This window comes from Bubalus bubalis, chromosome 10, assembly GCF_019923935.1.
Source record: "Bubalus bubalis isolate 160015118507 breed Murrah chromosome 10, NDDB_SH_1, whole genome shotgun sequence".
Classification (NCBI taxonomy): Eukaryota; Metazoa; Chordata; class Mammalia; order Artiodactyla; family Bovidae; genus Bubalus; species Bubalus bubalis.
This window is the reverse complement of record NC_059166.1, coordinates 16,852,184-16,864,160: the sequence shown is the minus strand read 5'-3', so window position 1 is coordinate 16,864,160 and position 11,977 is coordinate 16,852,184. Positions and strand designations below refer to the sequence as shown.

The 11,977-nt window shown below is 49.3% G+C and overlaps 1 protein-coding gene across 1 annotated transcript; it reads right to left on the bottom strand.

Moving 5' to 3' along the window:
• Nucleotides 1-3,403: 3,403 nt before the first annotated feature.
• LOC123327821 (UL16-binding protein 1-like) lies at nt 3,404-11,106 on the bottom strand. The gene is made up of 3 exons (XM_045161914.1): nt 10,751-11,106; nt 6,226-6,390; nt 3,404-5,297 (listed from the first exon to the last, which is right to left on the bottom strand). The coding sequence occupies exons 1-3, from the start codon at nt 10,830-10,832 to the stop codon at nt 5,200-5,202; spliced, it is 345 nt and encodes a 114-aa protein (XP_045017849.1). The 5' UTR covers nt 10,833-11,106; the 3' UTR covers nt 3,404-5,199.
• Nucleotides 11,107-11,977: the final 871 nt, after the last annotated feature.

Genomic DNA, 11,977 nt, shown 5'->3' with positions numbered 1-11,977 from the left:
GGAAGTCTACTGTCTTAAGGGGGCCTGTTCTTCTTCAAGGTTGTTTGGAGTAGTTCTTGGGAGTAATCAACCTTAATGTCCATTTTTTTTCTTCAGGTGAAAGAGTTCTTTGTTTTGCATAGAATAGTGGGGAGGACCTGGAGGGGAATTTTAACTCCAGGCTATTTTGAGCCAAGAAACTTTCCTTCAGCAGCCCACTCCACAATTCTTGCTGGGATACTCCCATGGGCAGAGAAGCCTGGCAGAGGAGCCTGATAGAGTACAGTCCTTGGGGGTCAAAAAGAATCAGACACATCAAACAACTAAGCATGACTAGGATTTAACCCCAGGACTGGTTGATCCATCCCCTAGGGAATTATCTACTGAATAATCATAAGAGATTTGACTTAGGTCGCACCTGAATGACCTATTGTGTGGATAAGAACAAACTGTGGAAAATTCTTAAAGAAATGGGAATATCAGACCACCTTACCTGTCTCCTGAGAAACCAGTAGGCAGGTCAAGAAGCAACAGTTAGAACCATACATGGAACAATGGACTGGCTCCAAATTGGGAAAGGAGTAATATATATTGTCTGCATATTGTCACCCTGCTTATTTAACTTATATGCAGAGTACATCATGCGAAATGCTGGGCAGGATGAAGCACAAACTGGAATCAAGATTGCCGGGAGAAATATAAATAACCTTAGATATGCAGGTGACACCACCCTTATAGCAGAAAGCAAAGAAGCGCTAAAGAGCCTCTTGATGAAAGTGAAAGAGAAGCATGAAAAACCTGGCTTAAAACTCAACATTCAAAAAATGAAGATCATGGTGTCCAGTCCCATCACTTCATGGCAAAGAGATGGGGAAGCAATGGAAACAGTGACAGACTTCATTTTCTAGGGCTCCAAAATCACTGCAGATAGTGACTGCAGCCATGAAATTAAAATACGCCTGGTTCTTGGAAGAAGAGCTATGACCAACCCAGACACCATATTAAAAAGCAGAGATGTTACTTTGCCAACGAAAGTCCATCTAGTCAAAGCTATGGTTTTTCCAATAGTCATGTATGGATGTGAGAGTTGGACCATGAGGAAAGCTGAATGCCAAAGAATTGATGCTTTTGAACTGTGGTGTTGGAGAAGACTCTGTAGAATCCCTTGGATAGCAAGGACATCAAACCAGTCCATCCTAAAGGAAATCAACCCTGAATATGTATTGGAAGGGCTGATGCTGAAGCTCCAGTAATCTGAGCACCTGATGTGAAGAACAGGACTGAGCGAGTGAACTGAACTGTTTCCACAGTCTGTAGACATGAGTGTAAGACAGAAGTGGGTGTGCCCATCCTCACCCTCATGCCCCGTGTCATGCTTTGGGAGACTGGGCTCCTGTCTTTCCTGGAGGCCAGGTTGGGAGGCTTTTGCTGGGGCGAGTCCTCAAGCAAGATGATAAGATGTCAGGTGATAGAGGGCATGTTTAGGATCTGTACATAGATGAGAAAGTTGGAGGCCCTGGGCTTCTTGGGATGCACAGAGATGAGTAATAAATGGTGCTGTAACCAAGCAGGACCCTGAGGAAGGAGCCTTCTAGGAACAGATTCCACCCATTCCCTGGACTCCTTCCCCCTGCACCTCCTCCCCCAATCATCACAACATGACTGACTCCCCCCAGCCCTCCCCTCCACCCCAGTGGGTTCGGTCCTTCAGGACGGCCACCTGTTTCCCCCCCGGCTCCAGTGGCTACAAATTCCGGATGGGTGGGCTGGGGGAGGGGGGCTGCAGGAGCATTGTCTGCCACTGCCCTGGCTCCCACATCTCTCTGTCTCACCTCCCTTCCAGCTGGGATTACTTTTTCACCCAAATCATCTCTTTTCCTGACCTGGGCGTACAGGTAACTGCCAGGAGGAAAGGAGCCTGCAGAGGTTTAAGAGGAGGGAGGGTGGCACCCCACTGGGAAAAGTTTCCAGGACGCCCAGGACACCCCCACTCCTCTCCTGGGTTCACCCTGAACTCACAGCCTCGGGGGGCCGTGCAGAACCAGAGAGGAGCAGCACCAGGAAACCAAGACCAACCTTGGAACAGTGGTCCAACACATATCACCTGGAGCCTGGAGACGACCCAACTCAGCGGACTGAGACCCTGCTTGGATGAGAAGGAATGAGAGGAAAAGAGATTTTCCAGTTCCTGCAGCAAAATGGGGAAGTGGGCATGGGGCCTCCTTTTCTGGTCATACTACTCCTCACATCATCCATGCCCCAACAGCTGCCCATTCCTGCAGTTTCCAATCATTCCAAACCTGTCTCCTGCCCCTCTTCCTTTTTTTCACCACATGGTTCTTCTGATACCTCAGCTTTCCTCCTCTCCATTCTTAGTTTTAGTCATTCTGAAACTGAGTCATTTTCAGTTCCAAAATCCCTGTGGATAGTGAGTTCATCCATGAAATTAAAAGATACTTGCTCCTGGGAAGGAAAGTGAAGAGAAACCGAGACAGCATATGAAAAGCAGAGACATCACTTTGCCAACAAATGTCTGTCTAGTCAAAGCAATGATTTTTCCAGTAGTCATGTATGCATGTGAAAGTTGGACCATAAAGGAGGCTGAGGGCCGAAGAATTGATGGTTTTGAACTTCAGTGCTGAAAAGACTCCTGAGAGTCCCTTGGACTGCAAAGAGATCAAACCATTCAGTTCTAAAAGAAATCTGTCCTGAAGAGTCATTGGAAGGACTGATGCTGAAGCTGAAACTCCAATACTGAGAGAGTCAGTTCCCAGGCAAGTTGATAGGGAGTCTAGGGGTCCCCAAGGAGAGAGGGGTCTGGAATTCTCAAGGAGGAAGAAAGGACAAACTTTTTTGTCTTTCTCTACATTCCTTAGGATTATATAACAATAATGTATCCTGCCTAAGGACAGTCTTTGGATTCAACCTTTTGTTATCTTAAAATGTTAATTATGGGAGTAGACCTGGTCTTTACAAGGATGTATCTTGCCTGAGGACAGTGCTACCTTAAGATGTAAATTATGGGAGTGGGTCTGATGAGGTCTTTGCAACCTCCAGACATTCTTTGGCTTATATAACTTCATTGTTAACACTAGCAAGCGGGTACTCTTTCTGCCCCCTTCTGATGCCTATGTCAGAAGCTTTCTCTTTATACTTTAATAAAACTTTATTACACAAAAGCTCTGAGCAATCAAGCCTCATCTCTGGCCCCGGATTGAATTCTTCTCCTCCGGGGGCCAAGAATCCCGGTGTATTCGCGTGATTCAACAACAACCTTTCAATACTTTGGCTACCTGATGCGAACAGCTGACTCATTGAAAAGACCCTGATGTTGGGAAAGATTGAAGGCAAAAGAAGAAGAGAGCGGCACAGGGTGTGATGGTTAGATAGCATCACCAACTCAGTGAACAGAGTTTGACCAAACTCTGGGAGATAGTGAAATACAGAGGCGCCTAGTATCCTGCATTCTGTGGGGTCGCAGGAGTCAGATGTGACTGAACAACAACATGAAAGGGATAGAAGACAGCCATTACCTGCAGTGCCACCAACAGTACGTTCTCTAGTTGTTTCTGTTCCAGGGGAGCCCAAGACATTTTGTGGACCAATGTAACTGCTCTTCAGAAAAAGTTTGAGGACTCAGCTTGGAGTGTCTCTTTCCAAGTTTGGCAGGGAGACTGGGATCCAGAGCTGCCACTGTCGGCCACCTGGAGACGTCTTAAGGTTTTTTGTTCTCCAAATGACACTCGTAACCACTATGAAAGACTTTTTTTTCCCTTGGCGTTTGTCTCATTCGTTTTCTTTTGCACAACCTCCAACCAGTGTTTTAATATCTCAGAATTCTCATCTCAGGGCTCTCTGGTGATGAAGAGTGAAGCCAGAGACTGACAAGGCCTCCTAATTCTTGGTAAATAGGTAAATAGGTCCTTGTCTTTGGTCATTATTTCCATCCAAAGAGATTGTTAATGACCTAGAGAGGTCAAAGCCTGTGACAGAGGGCTCCATCTCTTTGTTATCATGGGGCTGCTGGCCTTTGCTGACTTCAGGGGTAACTGAGCTCTGAACTAGGAGTATGCTGAGACCTCAGCACAGGCAGTGCCCCATTTATGTCTTCTCATTCAGTGAGGCTGGGATTCCTATCGACATATGTGGAAACTACACGTGCAGAAGTTTAAGAAAGAAACACAAAGCGATCAGATAATTTCATCATGACCACTGTTTTTGGAAGTATGTTCTGTTGCTGACACCCATTAAAATCACCTGCTGGTTGATTCCACTCTCATCTGGGGTCTGCACTGTGTCTAGGTGCCAGGAGCATGCACGGGTTGGGGTGGCCAAGCCTGTCCAGAGAGCCCCGTCTTCCCCCACCTGGCTGTCCTGACCAGGACTCTAAGGCTGTCCTTCTGTCTCTCTCCTGCTCTCCCAGTCACTTACCTCTTCACCAGCCTCCTCCACTGAGGCTACCAGGTCCCCCGTGTTGCCTCTTCCCAGGAATTAAACCCAGGCCCCTGTCCCCCAGGTCTGTGCATGAGAACCTTTCCCTGACACACAGATCACCTGCTTAGGCTCAGGCCTGAAGCAAGTGAAGAATCCATTTGCTCCCTTTACTCCTGTCCTGATCCTCCCTCATGAGGCAGGTCCGGGGAGGAGGGGCCTTGCTTCCTGACAGCCTTGAGGGGTTGCAGGGAAACCTCCTTCCTTCGCTCCCCTCCAGCCTCAGAGCCAGCACACACAGCTCTCAGGACCAGGGTCCCTGCCCCCCATCTCTTCCTGGTGCCCCCAGCTGGGCACCTCCACCCCAGCTCAGGCTCACCCATCCTGTCACCTCTGCTCAAGGCAGGGCCGCTCAGTGATGGAGGCTCTGGGTCCCCAGGAGGCTGGTGATGTGCAGGCCACACTGAGTCACAACTGCTGCTGCTCCAAGAGCACAGGCCTGGCCTCAGCCCTTCCCACAGTCTCTGCTGTGGGGCTCCAGCCTTGCCTGCTTGACCCAGGCCACTTCCTGTGAGAACAGGCCTTTGGAGTTGGGTCTGCAGTTCTTGCTCTCAGGTGATATGGGGTCTTATCCCCCTGCTCATTTCCAGGATGAGGAGGTTCAGTGAGGGGCAGGGGTTGGCTGGGATTCACCTCCCCCAGCCTCACACCAGGCCCTGTGCCCCTGCCTTCCCTCTGAATTCTGCCCTCAGTACCTGCTCCTGGAAAGGACTCAGCCCAGGAAGACAGTTATGATGAAACTGGTGAGGAGCACGGGAGGATCCAGGTGATGTGCCTGATGGCTGTGGCCAAGGAGTTGACTCTGAGGGGAGCTTCATTTGGTGATGCTGTAAGGAAAGTGAGAGTGAAGCCCTTGTCCTGACCCCTAAACTAAGAAGATGTCTTCTCAGCCCCCCAGACCCAGGTACCCTACTATGGAGTCATTAGTGCATAATTTCTTTACAATGCTCTGTTGGTTTCTGTTGTAGGACCATGCAAATCAGCCATAATTAGATGCATATATCCCCTCCATCCTGAACCTTCTTTCCCGCTCCCATCCCACCCCTCTAGGTCATCACATAGCGCCAGGCTGGGCTCCCTGTGTTATATAGCAGCTTCCCACTGGTTAGCTATTTTCCACATCATAGTATGTATATATGTCACTGCTACCATCTCAGTTTATCCACCCTGCCCTTCTCCTGCTCTGTTCACAAGTCTGTCTCTGTGTTATGCAGTCATTTGAACCAACCATATGGCAGCCCCTGTGACAGGTCCTGAGGTGAGATGGAGGAAGGGAGGCGCCCCATCTCCACAGAGCTCAGACAGTGGATGGGCGAGCAAGGGTCCCCACGCAGCCCCTCAGTCCTGTGTGACATCAGATGAGGCGACACGAGGATGGGAACAGATTAAGTCCTCTCAGGAGCTGATGTTTGAGGCGGTATCGACAGATTTCCAGAACTAGAATAGCCGATATTTTTAAAGAGTTTGTAGAGAGAGGGTCAGTAAGAAGGAAATCTCTAGAATCAGAGTGGTGTCCTCATGTTAGGGGTCAGCAAGAATCCATGTACAATGGTTCAAAGGCCTGTGCTATGAGGGAGATGTCAGGAGGCAGAAGAGGAAAGAGGATCACAGAGCGTTCCCAGGGCCATTGTTCTCCCAGGAACTACTCACCTTGAATAGATCACTTTCACACACACACACACACACACACACACAGAGGGGTGGGTCCATGTCCCTTTGAGTGGACTACCACTTCTTTCTTCTAGTCTCACTTACCCGTGGTCTTCAACATTTCCTCCCAGCACACCAAGAAATCCTGAAGCCAGACCCGACAGTCTCCCATGGAGACCTTCTTGAAGAAGTTGGTCACAGCTCTGTCCTTCTCCCACTTCTCTCTCATCTGCCTCCCTCCAGAATGAACCTCTGTCCAGTGTCCATTCTCTGAATCAAAGAGGAGGCACATTTGTCCACTGAAGCCGAACTGCCAGGATCCACCGATGTGTCCATCATCTTCACACTGACATGTCATCCTGCCCTGCAGGGTGAGAGGGTCTGCCCCTGCGGTGGCAAAGTGCTCAGCCTCTGGGTTTGACAGATTCTTTGCCCCACCTGGGTCCACCTCCCCTGAGCCCAGCTAATCTGGCCCTGTTCTCTCCTCCAAGGCCCTCTCCTTCCACTGGACTACTAGGGAAAGACTAATATCCTCCATTTTATTTTTTACCTGAAAACAATGAATGAGTTTAAGCCCCCATTCTGCTCCTTCTGCACTTGGACTTTCTAACTCACCTGTGACCGTGCGTTTCTCCAACGTAACATCAGGCAGTTGCTCCCTGAGCAAATCCCCGATGTCTCTGAGTGTTTCAGTCTGTGTTTCCCAGGCCTTTGTCATTTTCACCTCCTCCCCCAATGGACTTGTGAATTGGATCTTAGCACGACCACTGTCATAGGAGAGAAAAACCTTTCTGTCCACCTGGCCTTGAACCACACACCATGGTTGTCCAGGTCTGGGCTGAGAATCGACGGTAAAGTTATAGCAAAGAGAGTGAGCATCTGTGAAGGCAAAAGGCAGATGAGGGCAGGGTTGGCAGAAAAAGGCCCATAGGCCTCCTCCCCTCAGTTACGTGAGAGCAGAGTAAAGGAGCAGGGCTGGCCTCCTGCTCCATCCCTGACACTCCATAGAGCCAGTGCCCCTCCCTTCCTTGTGGAGAGGGAGAGGTCCCCTGCTGGGCAGAAACTTCACATCCTGGATATGGCCCCTTGCCCACCAGTCAGTACCCAGGGTCAACCAACACACAGCCTTGCTGGATTACATGCCAGACAGCTCTGCAGGAAAAGCCTAGATGGAAGAGGACTTTCAGAATCGAACCCAGTGTCCTGCCAGAGATGGAGAGCATGTGGGGGCTGCTTCTGAGGAGCATTTCATTTTTAGAACAGAGCCCCTTTTCAGAACGCATCCCTGGAGAAGGAAGCCACGTTCCAGTGAGGAGTGCCCTTTCATCACCACAGTAAGCATGGAAGTCCTTTCCTTCTTTCCCAATGAGCCACATGACCATGGACTCAGGTAAGTGAACCTGAAGAAGCAGAAACTACTCCCAAATTCATGTTGGACCTAGCATGTTACTAGCATTATGCACAGGGACCGCAGTATCATCATGGCCTCCCTGTTTCTGAAGTGAGGCTCGGGGCTCCAGGCAGTCAGTGGATAGCTGTGCCTGCTAGCAGTGCTTGTCCCTGGGTCCACAGATCCACACCATGCTCATTTCACATCGCCTGGATTTCTAACATGAATGGACAAACTTTGTAGTTAGTAAAAGTAAAGTAATGCTCAAAATTCTCCAAGCCAGGCTTCAGCAATATGTGAACCGTGAACTTCCAGATGTTCAAGCTGGTTTTAGAAAAGGCAGAGGAACCAGAGATCAAATTGCCAACATCCACTGCATCATCCTAAAAGCAAGAAAGTTTCAGAAAAACATCTATTTCTGCTTTATCGACTATGCCAAAGCCTTTGACTGTGTGGATCACAATCAACTGTGGAAAATTCTTCAAGAGATAGGAATACCAGATCACCTGACCTGCCTCTTGAGAAACCTGTATGCAGGTCAGGAAGCAACAGTTAGAACTGGACATGGAACAACAGACTGGTTCCAAATAGGAAAAGGAGTCCGTCAAGGCTGTATATTGTCACCCTGCTTATTTAACTTATCTGCAGAGTACATCATCAGAAACACTGAGCTGTTGGAAGCACAAGCTGGAATCAAGATTGCTGGAAGAAATATCAATAACCTCAGATATGCAGATGACACCACCCTTATGGCAGACAGTGAAGAGGAACTAAAAAGCCTCTTGATGAAAGTGAAAGAGGAGAGTGAAAAAGTTGGCTTAAAGCTCAACATTCAGAAAACGAAGATCATGGCATCTGGTCCCATCACTTCATGGCAAATAGATGGAGAAACAGTGGAAACAGTGTCTGACTTTTTATTTTGGGGGGCTCCAAAATCACTGCAGATGGTGATTGCAGCTATGAAATTAAAAGACGCTTACTCCTTGGAAGGAAAGTTATGGCCAGCCTAGACAGCATATTAAAGAGCAGAGACATTACTTTGTCAACAAAGGTCCATGTAGTCACGGCTATGATTTTTCCAGTGGTCATGTATGGATCTGAGAGCTGGACTATAAAGAAAGCTGAGCGCCGAAGAATTGATGCTTTTCAACTGTGGTATTGGAGAAGACTCTTGAGAATCCCTTGGATTGCAAGGAGATCCAACCAGTCCATCCTAAAGGAGATCAGTCCTGGGTGTTCATTGGAAGGACTGATGTTGAAGCTGAAACTCTAATCCTTTGGCCACCTGACTCGAAGAGCTGACTCATTTGAAAAGACCCCGATGCTGGGAAAGCTTGAAGGCAGGAGGAGAAGGGGACGACAGAGGATGAGATGGTTGGATGGCATCACTGACTCAATGGATATGGGTTTGTGTGGACTCTGGGAGTTGGTGATGGACAGGGAGGCTTGGCGTGCTGCAGTTCATGGGGTCGCAAAGAGTCAGACATGACTGAGTGACTAAACTGATAAAAACTGATCTCCCTGGATATCTCAATATCCTTCACCTTAGCTTTTGTCTTCAAAGAGTGACACTTTTCAACTCCCACTCCTCTCTCCCAAGGGTAAAATAACTGGAGATGGGAGCTGCACTGTTGGGTGTGTCGCCTCTCAGATGCTGAGTCATCTGCAACATGTCTTGGGACGTGTTGGGAACTAGTGGAACAGGATCATAAATAGTTCTGCTAGTGATTCTGTACAAACTGAAGTTTTTACTTCAAATTTTTTGTGGCACATTTTTCGTCATTTCAATGTTAAGACTGTAAAGCTTTTTGAAGACTACTGTCAAGTGGAACTGCATTGGAAGATTAAAAGATTCTTATAACCTCAGAATCTACTTTGCCAGAACAGGAAAACTCAATCCGAAACACAGACACAATGCGTGGCAACTGCCCCCAAGTAGAAACGATGAAGAGGGAATTCTCACGAAATTGTTTACTTGGAAATCTGCTTTATGTTCAAACTCTGACTCTGTAAGCCAAGTGAAGGGCAGGGAATTTTTCTCGCTGGGTATTAACAGGTTAAAGGATTAGTGTTAATCGCTCAGTCCTGTCTGACTCTGTGACCCCATGGACTGACTGTAGCCCTCCAGGCTCCTCTGTCTATGGGATTCTCCAGGCAAGAAGACTGGAGTAGGTTGCCATTCCCTTCTCCAGGGGATCTTCCCAACTCAGGAATCAAACCTGGGCCTCCTGCATCGCAGGCAGATTCTGTACCGAAATAAGGTCATTTCTCACACAATGAAGTTATGCATCAAGACCGAAGAGCCAACACACCCGGTTGTCGCTCAGGTAGAGGGTCGCGCTGACCTCCCTCCCCCTGCCCCTTCCCCCCACCACCTCCCCCGACCCCGGCTGCTGGTGGCAGGGCGCTGGGAGGTGGGGGGGCGGGGTGCCGGGCGTCGCGGGGCTGGCTCGAGCGCTGAAGAGCCACCAGGAGCAGCACCGGCTGCAGCGGCAGCCCGCAGGATGCGCGGCCCCGGGAGAAGGCCGAGCAGATCCGTCCCGCTCGGGACCGCGCCTCCGCCGCCCAGGAGAAGCTGGGCCGCGGGCCGTCGCCACCGCCGCCGCGAGCCCTTCACAGACCCGAGCTTCGGCCGCCGCCCAGCTCATCTCGTCCTAGCACGTGGCAGCCAGCCGAGGCCGCCACTTCCGCGCTCTCAAGCTCGGCCCTGCCTTGTCTGCAGCCCCGTCCGTTCTGCAGGTGAAATTTATTACCTGTAAAGAGCTCTGGTCTTACAAGGACAGAGAGCGGTACCGATCTGAAGGGTTTGTCTGAGCAGATGGGGTCGGGGGAGGGCGTGCTTTTCGAGGAGTTACCTGGGTCTCTTCTCCCGGGGACGGCTACCTGTCCCCAAACCCCTGGCTCCAGGGCTCCCACTTCTCAAGGGCAGGCCGGGGTCTTGAGGGCAGCATTTCCTGCTGCTTTCTCGCCACCTTTTCTACCAACTTCACCTCCGAAATTCCCGGCACCAGCCACTATTTCACCAAAGTCACCTCTTTTCTGGCCCAGAGGGTGGGTAACCAGCCCGGGAAAGCCCCCCACCCCAGGAGCAAAGGGGCCAGGGGAAGGGACAGAGGAGGGCGGGGGTCACACAGGACAAAGTTTCCCTAACCCCCTTGTATACCTCCATCCCCTTCCCGGGTTAAGTCATTCCCTCCACCCCCTCCACCCACAGCCGAGAAGGTTCATCCCTGAACTCACCGCCTGGCGTCGCGCTGAACGGGTAAAACAGAAGTAGAAGCAGAAAGCAAAGACCAGGCTTGAAACCCCCGATCCAGGCCATTGTCACCTCATCCCAATTCCACAGGAATGCTAGGTTGCCGGTTGGAAGTGGGGATTATCTGAGACCTAGCTGGCTCTGGCTGGTTTCTTTGTGCCTGCTCCTTTCCAGCCGCACACCTCTGGGTCCCGCCCGCTGGGCTGGGCGGAACCAACTTGGCCAGGCTTGTCCTGAAAGACCGACTGGCTCCTGATTGCCAGTTGCTGTGTCCCATCCCTTCCCTCTAGAATCATGGGCTCATAGCTAGAATCTTTGCAGTCAGATAGCATGGGGAAGCCTTACAAATAGCTGTGAAAAGAAGAGAAGCGAAAAGCAAAGGAGAAAAGGAAAGATATAAGCATGTGAATGCAGAGTTCCAAAGAATAGCAAGAAGAGATAAGAAAGCCTTCCTCAGCGATCAATGCAAAGAAATAGAGGAAAACAACAAAATGGGAAAGACTAGAGATCTCTTCAAGAAAATGAGAGATACCAAGGGAACATTTCATGCAAAGATGGGCTCTATAAAGGACAGAAACGGTATGGACCTAACAGAAGCAGAAGATATTAAAAGGAGGTGGCAAGAATACACAGAAGAACTGTACAAAAAAGATCGTCATGACCAAGATAATCACGATGGTGTAATCACTCACCTAAAGCCAGACATCCTGAAATGTGAAGTCAAGTGGGCCTTAGAAGGCATCACTATGAACAAAGCTAGTGGAGGTGATGGAATTCCAGTTGAGCTATTTCAAACCCTGAAAGATGATGCTGTGAAAGTGCTGCACTCACTATGCCAGCAAATTTGGAAAACTCAGCAGTGGCCACAGGACTGGAAAAGGTCAGTTTTCATTCCAATCCCAAAGAAAGGCAATGCCAAAGAATGCTCAAGCTACTGCACAATTGCACTCATCTCACACGCTAGTAAAGTAATGCTCAAAATTCTCCAAGCTAGGCTTCAGCAATATGTTAACTGTGAACTTCCAGATGTTCAAGCTGGTTTTAGAAAAGGCAGAGGAACCAGAGATCAAATTGCCAACATCCGCTGCATCATCCTAAAAGCAAGAAAGTTTCAGAAAAACATCTATTTCTGCTTTATCGACTATGCCAAAGCCTTTGACTGTGTGGATCACAATCAACTGTGGAAAATTCTTCAAGAGATAGGAATACCA

Excerpts from the sequence above, each read along its gene's own strand:
- LOC123327821 (XM_045161914.1), bottom strand. The coding sequence starts at position 10,832 with ATGGCCTGGATCGGGGGTTTCAAGCCTGGTCTTTGCTTTCTGCTTCTA. Across the intron at positions 6,391-10,750 it reads GTTCAGCGCGACGCCAGGCG|AGAATGGACACTGGACAGAG; the intron begins GTGAGTTCAGGG and ends TCTTTGATTCAG. Across the intron at positions 5,298-6,225 it reads GGAAATGTTGAAGACCACGG|CATCACCAAATGAAGCTCCC; the intron begins GTAAGTGAGACT and ends CTTTCCTTACAG.